The 13,227-nt window shown below is 22.0% G+C and overlaps 3 protein-coding genes across 3 annotated transcripts; 1 reads left to right on the top strand and 2 right to left on the bottom strand.

Annotated features, from left to right (window-relative positions):
* Positions 1–908: 908 nt before the first annotated feature.
* Positions 909–5,482, top strand: PF3D7_1030100 (pre-mRNA-splicing factor ATP-dependent RNA helicase PRP22, putative; the record flags this gene model as incomplete). Its single annotated transcript, XM_001347542.1, has 4 exons — positions 909–3,155; positions 3,265–3,321; positions 3,752–3,880; positions 4,043–5,482. The coding sequence occupies 4 exons, from the start codon at positions 909–911 to the stop codon at positions 5,480–5,482; spliced, it is 3,873 nt and encodes a 1,290-aa protein (XP_001347578.1).
* A 351-nt stretch (positions 5,483–5,833) lies between these two features.
* On the bottom strand, positions 5,834–6,626 carry PF3D7_1030000 (transcription elongation factor SPT4, putative; the record flags this gene model as incomplete). The annotated part of the gene is made up of 4 exons (XM_001347541.1): positions 5,834–6,064; positions 6,182–6,281; positions 6,420–6,474; positions 6,611–6,626. The coding sequence occupies 4 exons, from the start codon at positions 6,624–6,626 to the stop codon at positions 5,834–5,836; spliced, it is 402 nt and encodes a 133-aa protein (XP_001347577.1).
* Positions 6,627–7,559: 933 nt separating this feature from the next.
* PF3D7_1029900 (conserved Plasmodium protein, unknown function) lies at positions 7,560–12,653 on the bottom strand (the record flags this gene model as incomplete). Its single annotated transcript, XM_001347540.1, has 1 exon — positions 7,560–12,653. One exon carries the CDS (start codon positions 12,651–12,653, stop codon positions 7,560–7,562), a length of 5,094 nt encoding a protein of 1,697 aa, XP_001347576.1.
* Between the last annotated feature and the right edge of the window lie 574 nt (positions 12,654–13,227).

The following is a 13,227-nucleotide window of genomic DNA, read 5'->3' as shown; positions in this document are numbered from 1 at the left end:
GTTTGTTTTTTTTTTTTTTTTTTTTGTTTTTTTCTTTATTATTTAATTTATTATTATAATTAACTTATAAAAAACTTTTCAATCATTATTTAATTCATAGATATAATAAAAAAATAAATATTATAAATATGAAATATTTTATATATATAATATAATATTTTTTTTTCTGGGGTATTACATTATATGTTATATAAATATATATATATATATATATATATTATATATATTTCACTTTATATGTCGTGCCACAATTTATTCATTCAAAAGAAAAAAAAATAAAATAATAACATATTGGAATCCTTTTTTTTTTTTTTTTTTTTTTTTTTTTATTAAATTATAATCTTCAAAAGGTACATTTTTAAATTTAATTCTTTGTCCTTCTCACGGCGATCTTATTTTTTCCTTATATATAATATAAATAAACATAAATTTTTTTGAAGCTCATACATATAATATATATATATATATTTATAATATATATTTATTTCTTTTCTTCAGCATAAACATATATATATTATCAATGTTATTATTCAAAAGAATTTGTTTTGATTATAGCATGAATAAAAATATGATGACAAAAAAATATTGATTTATAAAATAAAAATATATGTATTGTTTGATAGGACTGTTTTTTTTTTTTTTTTTTTTTTCTTCTTCACAACATATAATATATATAAATATATACATATTATATTTCACTTTATAATATGCCATTTTTTTAGTTGTTATTAAAAAAGATGTTTGTAAAGAACAAAAAAAGAAATAACAAAATAAAAGATAATAATATTAAAAGGATTACGTAAATATAAATATAAATATAAATATAAATATAAATATATATATATATATATATATATATATATATATATATATATATATATATTTTTAGATATATACATTTAATTTAAATGGATTGTTTAAGTAAAATAAATTTAATACGAAAAGTAAATGAAGAATTATATAACAGTATAGGAGTCGAGGATGATAACCTTTCCGAGTTTTTAATTTACTTATGTGAAAAATCTACATCCTTAGAAGAATTTTGTAAGGATGTTTTTGAAAATGGAGGGGTGATTGAACAAGCCGTTCTTAAATATATATATAATATGATTAAAAAGGATAATAAAAAAAAAAAAGATCATGATAATGAAGATGATGTAAATAGTAAAGAAAATATTTTTTTGCAGAACTTAAATTATAATGATAATAACTTAGAATATAAAAAAATAGAAATGAAAAATGAAAAAATGAAAAAATATCATTGCCTAACTTTAAAAAATGAAGATATAACTAATTTAGTAGATAGTGATGAAAATGACAAAAAAGAAAAATCTATAAAAGGTACAAAGGAAAAGAAAGAAAGTATAGAAATTACATCTAAACAAAAAAAAAATAGTGATATAAATGTTACTACACGTGATCTTAGTGATTCGTCTTATCAAAAAAAGAGAAGAAAAAAAAAAAATTCTTCTGGTGGTAGCAGTAAAAATACGGAATCGTCATTTGAAACAAAAGATATAAAAAAAGATAATAAATATGAAAGTGGGAAGAAAAGAAAATATGATGAAAGGTATTATGATCGTCATAGTAAAGAACATCATCATAGTAATAAACATCGCCATAGTAAAGAACATCGCCATAGTAAAGAACATCTCCATAGTAAAGAACATCATCATAGTAATAAACATCACCATAGTAATGATCATCACCATAGTAATGATCATCACCATAGTAAAGATCATCACCATAGTAATAAACATCACCATCGTCGTCATATATCCTCTTCGTCCGACTCCTCTTATTACAATAATAAGAAGAAAAAAGAAAAAACACACAGAGATAAAAAAAATGAGGAAGATAAATCCTATGATGATTATATGGCCCTGAAGCTTAATAACATATTCAACGGCACTATAAACAAAATTACCGACTTTGGATTATTTGTTTCCTTTAAAACTAATGAAGGGTACAAAGAAGGACTTGTCCATGCTACAGATATACTACCAAATCGGAAACGCGTAGTTAATATGAACGAAAAGTTTAAAAGAAATATGAAAGTAAAAGTAAAAGTGAAAGGAATTTTCAATCAAAAAATAAGTTTAAATATGTCTGAAGTAGATCAAAAAACAGGGAAGAATTTAGTAAATGATGATATGAATAAAGAAGAAGATAATTACATTTCTTTATTTGATGATATAAATGAAGATTTTAATGATTTAAAAAAGAAAAATGCAAATGTATTCAAAGATGATCCAAAGGAAACTTTAAAATATGAAAGTGTTATTAAAATACAAAGTGATTATTCTAAATGGGAAATACAACAATTAATAAAGAGTGGAGTTGTATTTGATGAAAATATTAGAAATGAATATAAAAATCTTAAAATAGATGAAAAAATAGAAGATGAAGAAGATATTATTGAAATAGAAGTAAACGAAAAAGAACCTGCTTTCTTAAAAGGACAAACAACAAAAGCTGGTGCAAAATTATCACCCATACAAATTATTGTAAATGCTGAAGGATCATTAGCTAAAGCAATAACGACTACATCTGCATTAGCAAAAGAAAGAAAAGAACAAAAACAAAATGAACAAAATGCAATATATGATAATATACCTAAAGATATTAGTAGACCTTGGGAAGATCCAAAACCTAATTTAGGAGAAAGAACCATAGCAGAAGCTTTAAAAAATATTGGAAAAAATTATGATATACCAGAATGGAAAAAAAATTATAATAATAATAATATTTCCGTAGGAGTTAAAAATACATTACCAATAAATGAACAGAGATCAAAATTACCAATATATAATTTAAAAAATGATTTAATGAAAGCTATCGAAAAAAATAATGTTCTCATCGTTATCGGAGAAACAGGTAGTGGGAAAACAACACAAATACCACAATATTTACATGAAGCAAATTATACAGAAAAAGGTATTGTTGGATGTACACAACCTAGAAGAGTAGCAGCTATGTCTATTGCTAAAAGGGTAAGTGAAGAATTCGGATGTATTTTAGGACAAGAAGTAGGATATTCTATACGTTTTGATGATTGTACATCGAATGATACAATAATAAAATATTTAACCGATGGTATGTTGCTTCGAGAAACCTTAAGTGACACATTGTTAACAAAATATTCCTTCATCATAGTACGTTAAAAAATGATAATAATATATATGTATATATTTATTTATATGTATATATATATATATATATATATATATATATATTTTTTTTTTTTTTTTTTTTTTTTTCCAGCTTGATGAAGCCCACGAAAGAACCATTTCTACAGATATCCTTTTCTGTCTTTTAAAGGTATGTAAATATATATTATGTTCATTAATATATATATATATATATATATATATATATGTTAGCCTGTTCAATGACAATATTTCATATAAAATAAAAAAATATTGACAGGTACAGGGCTTATAAAAATTTTTCTGTTTTTTTTTTTTTTTCTTTTTTATTTAAAAAAGAATTTATAATTTTATTTTATAAATTATTAATAAAAGAAAGGAACAACAAAAATGAAAGAAAATTATATATATATATATGTATATATTATGTGTATGTTTTTTTTTTTTTTTTTTTTATGTTTATGTCAAAACATGATTAACCATAAGATTGTACAAATTTATAATTATGTTTGAACCTTTGTTTATCAAATAATAATATATTTTGGAATAAGACTACATTTATAGTGTTTATCATTATATATTATTATTATTATTTTTTTTAGGATGTTGTTAGGAAACGAGCGGATTTTAAATTAATTGTTACTTCAGCCACGCTAGATGCAGAAAAATTCTCAACGTATTTTTTTAATTCGCCAATTTTTACTATTCCAGGAAAAATCTTTCCTGTTGAGGTACGTCAAAGGTGTAATGACATCCATACATAGAAAAAAAAAAAAAAAAAAAAAAAAAAAAAAAATATATATATATATATTATATATATATATATATATATGTTTGTATGTGTGTGTTTAATTTTTGCTATTTATGTAAGTACTCATATATTTTTTATTTAGATATTACATTCCAAAGAACCAGAAAGCGATTATGTCGAGGCCAGTCTCATTACCGTCCTGAATATCCACCTGAATGAACACCCTGGAGACATTTTAGTTTTTTTAACAGGTCAAGATGAAATTAATACAGCATGTGAAATATTACATGAGCGAATGAAGAAATTAGAAAGCATGTCTCCACCACCTTTAATTATATTACCTATATATTCTTCCTTACCGTCAGAAATGCAGAGTGTGATTTTCGAACCTGCTCCTCCAGGTTGTCGAAAATGCATTTTGGCTACAAATATAGCAGAAGCTAGTTTAACAATTGATGGTATATTTTTTGTTATTGATCCAGGGTTTTGTAAAATTAAGAAATATGATTCGAAGAGAGATATGGATTCATTAATTGTAGCTCCTATATCTAAAGCTAATGCTAAACAAAGAGCAGGTCGTGCTGGTAGAACGGGTCCTGGGAAATGTTATAGATTATACACGGAAGAAGCATATAAAAATGAAATGTCAGAAATGAGTGTACCAGAAATACAACGTATAAATTTAGGTAGTATAGTATTATTATTAAAAGCTTTAGGTATAAATGATTTTCTTCATTTTGATTTTATGGACTCTCCATCAGTTGAAACATTAATACATTCACTCGAAAATTTATATTATTTAGGAGCCTTGGATGATAATGGATATTTAACAAAACTAGGAAAGAAGATGGCGAACTTTCCTATGGAACCAAATTTATCCAAAATATTATTAACATCTTTAAATTTTAATTGTACAGATGATGTTGTAACTATTGTTAGTATGTTAAGTGTACAAAATATTTTCTATCGTCCACAAAATAAAGCTTTATTAGCTGATAAGAAAAAAAATAAATTTATCATGCCACAAGGTGATTTAATCACATATTTAAATATATATAATAAATGGAAAGAAAATAGTTTCTCAAATTATTGGTGTCATGAAAATTTTATACAATCAAGAGCATTAAAGAGAGCACAAGATGTACGTAAACAAATGCTGTCCATATTTGAAAAATATAATTATCAAGTTAAAAAAAGTACTAGTAAAAATGATGCCACTAAATATGTAAATATATGTAAAAGTATATGCTCTGGTTATTTTAATCATGTATGTAAAAGAGATACACAACAAGGATATACAACACTCTTAACAAATCAACAGGTCTTTATTCATCCATCTTCAACACTTTTTAATAAAAACCCTTTATTTGTTGTATATCACGAATTAGTATTAACTAATAAGGAATATATAAGAGACTGTACGATCATACAACCACAGTGGCTCATACAGCTCGCACCAAATCTTTTCATACCAGCTGATGAAAAGAAAATATCAAAAATAAAGTTGCGAGAAAAAATTGAGCCACTTCACAATTATTATGAGGAGCCAAACGCTTGGCGATTATCACGAAGGAAGGGTTAAAATGTGGGGTACATGAAAATGTTTAAATGTATATATATTAATATATATATATATATATAAATATATTTTTTATTATATTATATTTTTTTGTTATAACTTTTGAAATTATATACGAACATAAATTACGTATATTTTTATATGTTTATATTTTTAAAAGGTATTAAAAAACAAATGGTTAAAATTTTTTTTAATATAAATGGAAAAAAAATATAAATATAAATAAATAAATATATATATATATATATATATTAACACGTTGTTTTACTTAAAAAAAATAAAAAAAATAATAAACATATATAAATCTATAAATATATATATATATATATTTATTTATAGATTTATTCAGTTCTATCAATAATTTGGCTTTAGGTCTCTTATCGATTCCGGTAATTCTCCTATAACTTGTAAAGCATAAAAGCCAGGAGCATATTTACTCAAATCATTATATTGTGCCATCCAAGATTTATTAGGAGTTGTAATAGCCATAAAGCCATTAAAGTTTTCTGTAGTGCAGTCATGAATTCTGTGCCTGTCTCCCGCTAGTTGCAAAAACTTACAATTAATACAACCATTTTGATAAAACTAAAATGAAAATAAATTAATGAATTTATAAATATATATATATATATATATATATATATTTATTTATTTATTTATATATATTTTTTATTTTATTTTGTTTGAATTTTTTATACATACTTCACTTTCCGATTTTAACATACGACATGATAAACATGCTCGTAATTTTAATAAGGCTTTATCTTCTTGTAGTCCACTCCTTGATTTCTTCGGAGAATCTCTAAGAGAAGAAATAAAATTATATATACATATATATATATATATATATATATATATATATATATATATATATAAAACATTTTTTATGTTTCCCATTTATATTATCTTATTTTATTCTTTTCACATTATATCATTTTACTTATTAATTTCTACAAACGAATCATCAATTTTTTTTAAATCTGATTTCTTTCTTCCTATATAAAAAAAAAAAATAAATAAATAAATAAATATAAATATATATATATATATATATATATATATATATATATATATATAACATATATGTTATAATATTCTCATCTATGATTTTTTAATTTTTAAAAAACCAACCTTTAGACGCTGACATGTTATATAATTCTTATTCTTTTTATATAAATATTTTCCTTACAAAATTATAAACACTCAACAGGAATATTTTTACAAAAATATATCATTCATTTATATATAAGTGGGATGATGATAAATTAATTTTTTTAATATTTTTTTTTTTTCTTTATATATACTGTTCCTTTTTTTTTTTTTTTTACATGTTACTCTTAAAATTTTTTTTTCCCATTTATATTAAAAAAAATAAAATAAAATAAAATAAAATAAAATAAAAAAAAAAAAAAAAAAAAATATATATATATATAATAATATTATATATAATATATAAATATATATATATATTATTCTCGGTACTCTAAATATACATATATATATATATATTATATATATAATATATTACATATATTTATATATATGATGTTATATTTTTTTATAAAATATATAAAAACATGTCAATTGTTTCAAATTATAAAAATTATATACATGATATAAAAAATTCTTTTCCTTATAAGTAGAACTATGCATATTAATAAATATAATAGTTTGTTGACATACTCAATTTATTATAAAGAAAAAATATAATTATATTATATATATATTATATATATATATATATTTTTCTTTTCTTTTTTCTTAAAATTTTTGTATGTTTAGTTTTTTCGGTTTGTCCATAAGTATTTGAAAACAAAAAAATTAAAAAAAAAAAAAGAAAAAAAAAAGAAAAAGAAAAAAAAAAAAAAATAAAATAAAATAAAATAAAATAAACATAAAATATATATATATATATATATTTATTTATTTATATGGTTTAGGATAACTCTGTATATTACAATGATACATATATAAAATGATAATTGCTTCTAAATCCTCCTTATTTATTATTTATTTATTATTATTTTTTATTTTTCATTTTTCATTTATTTTTAATTTCTACTTTGTTGCGTCTTGTTTATTATTCATTATTTTTTTCCATAAGGTTTTGTAAGAAATATTCTCTTGAAGCTATAATATGATTATAATACAACTTTCCAAATAATAATTTTTTACTAGTACATCCTTGTAATGATTTTTTAATTTCTTTTAAAAATTGTATGATGGATTCTTGTGAGCTATTATTGTCGTCACTGGATTTTTTTTTGGCTCCTCTTCCAAGATTATTAGTATTATTGTTTGTGTGGTAATATTCATCGTCTTCATAATAATCATCGTTATTTCCATTTTTGTCATTATAATTTAATAGAGCCGAAACATTTGGAGGTTTTAATATTTTTAGGAATGAGCAGAATGTATTAATAGTTATAATAAATTTTAAATAATATTCTTGTAATATATCGTTGGCTAAATTTTCCGTTGGTGTATTTTTCATTTTGCATAAATGTGGTGATTTTATATCTTCCTTATCCCCCCAGTCACTATTATTATTATTATTATTCTTGTTATTATTATTATTGTTGTTGTTGTTGTTGTTATTATTATTATTGTTGTTGTTTTTATTCTTGTCATTTATTGAATATGCCCAATATTTATCCACCTTAATATTTAAGTATAATATAAAAAGGTTATACAAATCAATTGTCTTGTTACACTTTTCATACACTCGATATAGATTAACCATATCTTCCAATGTAGATATATTATCATATGTAGGATTGAGATATATTTTATTATTTGTAATAATATTATTTTCAGGATTACTATTGTATGGGTTATCTTTAAAAAGACAACATGAAGAACACATTAAGTTTCCTGTTTTATATGGATTTGTATAACATAAGGTTGTTAGTAATTCTTTTTTTATATCTCTTGTCATAATATTTGTAAAATCTTTATCAGGTTTATGTAAAATTAATTCATATGCTAAAGGATGATAAGATATAGGAGGTAGAAGTAATAAATATATATAGTCATGTATAAATAAATTTATACAATTAGATATGTCTTCTGCATTTATATTATGTTCGTCATTTTTTTTCTTTTTCAAACTTTTATTTTCTATAGTCAAATATCTTTTAAATCTTTTTTTCTTGTTATCTATTTCGTGTATGTTTATAATATTATTGGAAGGGAAATATTTTGTTTTGTTACTAGTCCCAATATCGTGCGCACAATAATATGGATCATTATAATTAACAGAATTGTTGTATTGTATATTATGTTGTTGTTCTGCTTCTTCGTCTTCATCTTCATTAAGATGATCATCTGCTTGTATAAAAAACCTTTTATCATTTTCTTTTTTTTCATTTTCTTTTTTTTCATTTTCTTTTTTTTCATTTTCTTTTTTTTCATTTTCTTTTTTTTCATTTTCTTTTTTTTCATTTTCTTTTTTTTCATTTTCTTTTTTTTCATTTTCTTTTTTTTCATTTTCTTTTTTTTCATTTTCTTTTTTTTCATTTTCTTTCTTTTCATTTTCTTTTTTTTCATTTTCTTTTTTTTCATTTTGTTGTTTATAACTACTTACGTTTAATACACAACCCGAATCCTCAACATGTTCTTCCCTTTTTCTCGATAAATTATTAACACAAATATTTTTTTTTATATAACCTGCATTATCATCGAATGCTGTACATTGGTTTGTTTTTTTCTTCTGCTTTTCTTCCATACGAATTACGTTTCGAAGCATCTCCAACATATCGTCAAGACGTGAAAGGAGAGAAAAATATATAGAATATGATATAGAGTAAGTACAGGTTTTTGAAAAATCATCATTAATAAATAATTCTTGATGTTTTTTATATTCTTTATCTTTTAATAAATATAAATAATCTTCTAAATTATAAACAATAGGATATATATTTGTATAATATTCTTTGAATTCTTTAAATACATTTAATAAGACCTGATGATTTTTAAAATAATAAGGAGTCATCATATCAATTAAGAAGTTGATACATTTCTTTACATCCTTTTCAACAATATTATATAATTCTTCAATATATAATATATTTTTATTTTCATTCCATTTTATTTTTTCATAATTTTGAAATAAATTTCTAAAATATTCACTTCTTTTTATAGATGTCGTATATTCAGACTTAGTCTTTATAATAATATTTATTAAATTTATAGCTATATTAAATGCATATTTTCTTTCGATAAGTTGTAATACATTTAAAGGTAAGGTAAAACTACACAAATTCTTATTTATTTCTTTAACGTTCTCAATATCATATAAATTATTATTACCATTTATATGACTATGCATATTATTTATTATCTCTTTTTTGTTCTCTTCATCATTTAATAATTTATCTATTATTTCTTCTTTATTATTAGTTCTCACCCTTCCGTTTTCATATAAATATATTAAATCTTTAAAGGGGTGATCGTACCACCAGTTTATTGTTTTGGTCTTGAATTCCCAAGCATAGCTAGCTCTATCGAAAGGGCTCTTCTTATTATTTCTACTATGAATATCACCATGAATGTCACCATGAATGTCACCATGAATATCACCATGAATGTCACCATGAATATCACCATGAATGTCACCATGAATGTCACCATGAATGTCACCATGAATGTCACCATGAATGTCACCATTAATATTATTCTCATTTATCTTATCATTATTTACGGAAGACAACTCCTTATCTACCACTTGAATATTCCTTTCTTGCTTCATATGATCTACCTTCTTACTCTTTAAATTAAAAAACTCAGGCTCGTCATCCGAGTGGCGTGGTGTGTGCACAACAGAATCTGGACCATGTAATTGAAAATAATTCTTTATTAATATAGTAGAATATTTTTTTTTTATATATGACAAATGACGATAATACAAATTCGACGAGTAACATAAAGATATTATTTTCTGATGCACTTTTCTTATATCATACTTGAAAAAATTCGAAAGATTCGCTTGATAAGAACGAACATAAGTATATGCAGAATAATTGGAATCCATTTTCTCTTTCTCTTCATCATCATTTGTACATATATTTAAATAATAATTCATCGGTATACATAAGAAAGACAAAATATTATTATCATAAAATTCTTTAGTTAATATATATAATATATGTATTAAATGACTTATAGATTGATTGTTTTTATGTAATAATAATTTAATTGCATGTACTGTCTTAAAATTTAATATAAATGGTAATAAATTTTCGAATAACAAAATATTACATATTCGATCACACATCAATTTATTATTTAAAATATCAACTGTTTTTATTCTTAATTTGCTTTGGGTATCGGGTGTTGTGATTCTATTAAAAAAAAACGAAGGTGTCGATACACCTAATATAACACTCAAACATATTTTATTATCAATACGTAAATTAATCAATATATTTAAAATACCATTTAATATATTTATGTTAAAATATTCACAATCGTGTATTAATATTATTATACGAACCTTTTTTCGACCATCATAAAAATAATTATTTTGTTTATTATATAATTCTAGAGGCCCATACTCTTTTATAAAAGAATTATTACTTTCATTCATATCTTTATATATACCCGATCCTTTATTATTCTTATATCCTCCCTTTGGAGATGTAAACATAACATCTTTTGAATTCATAACATTATACATTTCATCCATATTATATATATTATCCGAATTATATTTATTTGTAAATACTCTTTTTTTACTTAACCCTTCAATCTCCTCTTCAGATATATTTTTCATATTCAATTCACTCATCTTCTTATATAGATCAATCAACCTATCTATATTAACCATATTCTTATTTATCACTTTGTTGTCTTCTCTAAATTCTTTGTTTAAAAAACTCAAACGAACAAAAGAATTATGATTACTAACATCACACGTGTTATCACAATCGTTATCTATATCATCCCTATTTAAATTATACGAATTACTACTGTTACTATAATTCCGAGTTCTTTTTCTGGTTTCATTTGAAATATAAGCATTTTTTACACCATTATTATAATTGTTCCTCCCATCTTTCTTTTTATACTTTTTTAAAAAATATCGCATTTTATAATCTCTATATAATTGTGTATAGATGTTGTATACAGCAGAATTTATATTATTTGATGTGTTGGAATTAAGAGAACATACATACACATCATCATTATCGTCATAACTATCTTCATTTAATAAATTATTCACATTATAATTATCATCATCATTATTAAAATGGTTATGATAACTACTATTGGGTGATATACTACTATCTTTATTACAAATATTGCCATTGAATATTCTCCTTTTTTTTCTTTTTTTTTTTTTTTTCTTCTTCTTCTTCTTCTTTTTCATCTTTATCTCTTTATCTTGATTATTACTCTCATGTGATGGGTTCATAAGGGCATGTGCCGAATCTTCGTTACCTGGAAGAATTAAATTTACTTTATTTATATTTATCTTATCATATAAATGGTCACCTTGATTTGTATCTCCCTTGTTCATATCTCGTTTTATTTTCTCATATATATAATCCTTTCCTTCTCCATGTACATAATCAAATAAATTGCCTGATTGGTCCATACAACCTTTTTGTGTACGTGTGTTTGTGTGCGTGTGTTGTTTTTTTTTTTTATTATTATTATTATTCCATATCTTTAATTCGTATGACAAAGCATCAATAATAATTTCATGGTCAGCAACATTTGTACCAGCTGTTATTAAAATTAAAGGGAGATATTCATTATTCGATATAGAATATAAATATATTTCCTCAAATACATCATTTAAGTTTTTATATATTTCTATATCTATTTCATGTTTTATTTTTTCTATGATACTAGTCCATGTTAATCTAAATGCTCTATTTCTTAACAAATAACTATTGAACTCCCCCTCATTCAGTACATTAATATTAATATTTGCTTCTTTGTATTTATCAGAACTTTTGCTTTTTTTCATATCACATTTTTCATCTACCTCACATAATTTATTTTTACCTAATAAAGGTAATGTAAAAGGATTAAATCTGTTAAAAATATTCTTTTTCTTTTTATCAATAAATAAATCTCTTTTCTTTCTATCGTCAATAAATTCTTTATTTACACCTTTCAATATATATCCCTTACCCTTAAAAATTGTGTTCTTTTTCTCGTTCATGTTTTTTTTTTTTTTTTTTTTTTTTTTTTTATCTCTCTGTCTATGTGCATGACAAATAGTAAGACTTAACTATCATTGAAGGTAAAAAATAAAAATTAAAAATAAAGAAAATAAAGAAAATAAAGAAAATAGAAAAAATTAAATATATAAATAAAATTATATATATATATATATATATATATTTATATTTATATTTATATTTATATTTATTTATGTTTCCGTCTTATAACTTTTGGAATTATATAGACTCACTGAAAATGCACAAACTTACGTAACAATACAATACTTCAATATTTTAATTATATTTAAAAAAAAAATAATAAAACAAAAATTAATTATAGACAGAAAAAAAAGAAAAAAATAAAATAAAATAAAAAAAAATTAAATAAAATTAAAATGAAATTAAAAGTATATATATATATATATTTATTTATTTATATTTATAATATGTAGACATATAAATCATACAATAATAAACATATTTATAATACAATTTAAAGAAGAAGAAAAAAAAAAAAAAAAAAAAAAAAAAAAAAAAAAAGTAAAAATATACTCAATAGTTATATATATACAT

Source organism: Plasmodium falciparum, assembly GCF_000002765.6.
Source record: "Plasmodium falciparum 3D7 genome assembly, chromosome: 10".
Classification (NCBI taxonomy): Eukaryota; Apicomplexa; class Aconoidasida; order Haemosporida; family Plasmodiidae; genus Plasmodium; species Plasmodium falciparum.
Note: the sequence above shows the minus strand (reverse complement) of the source record. Positions and strands in the feature narration are given on the sequence as shown.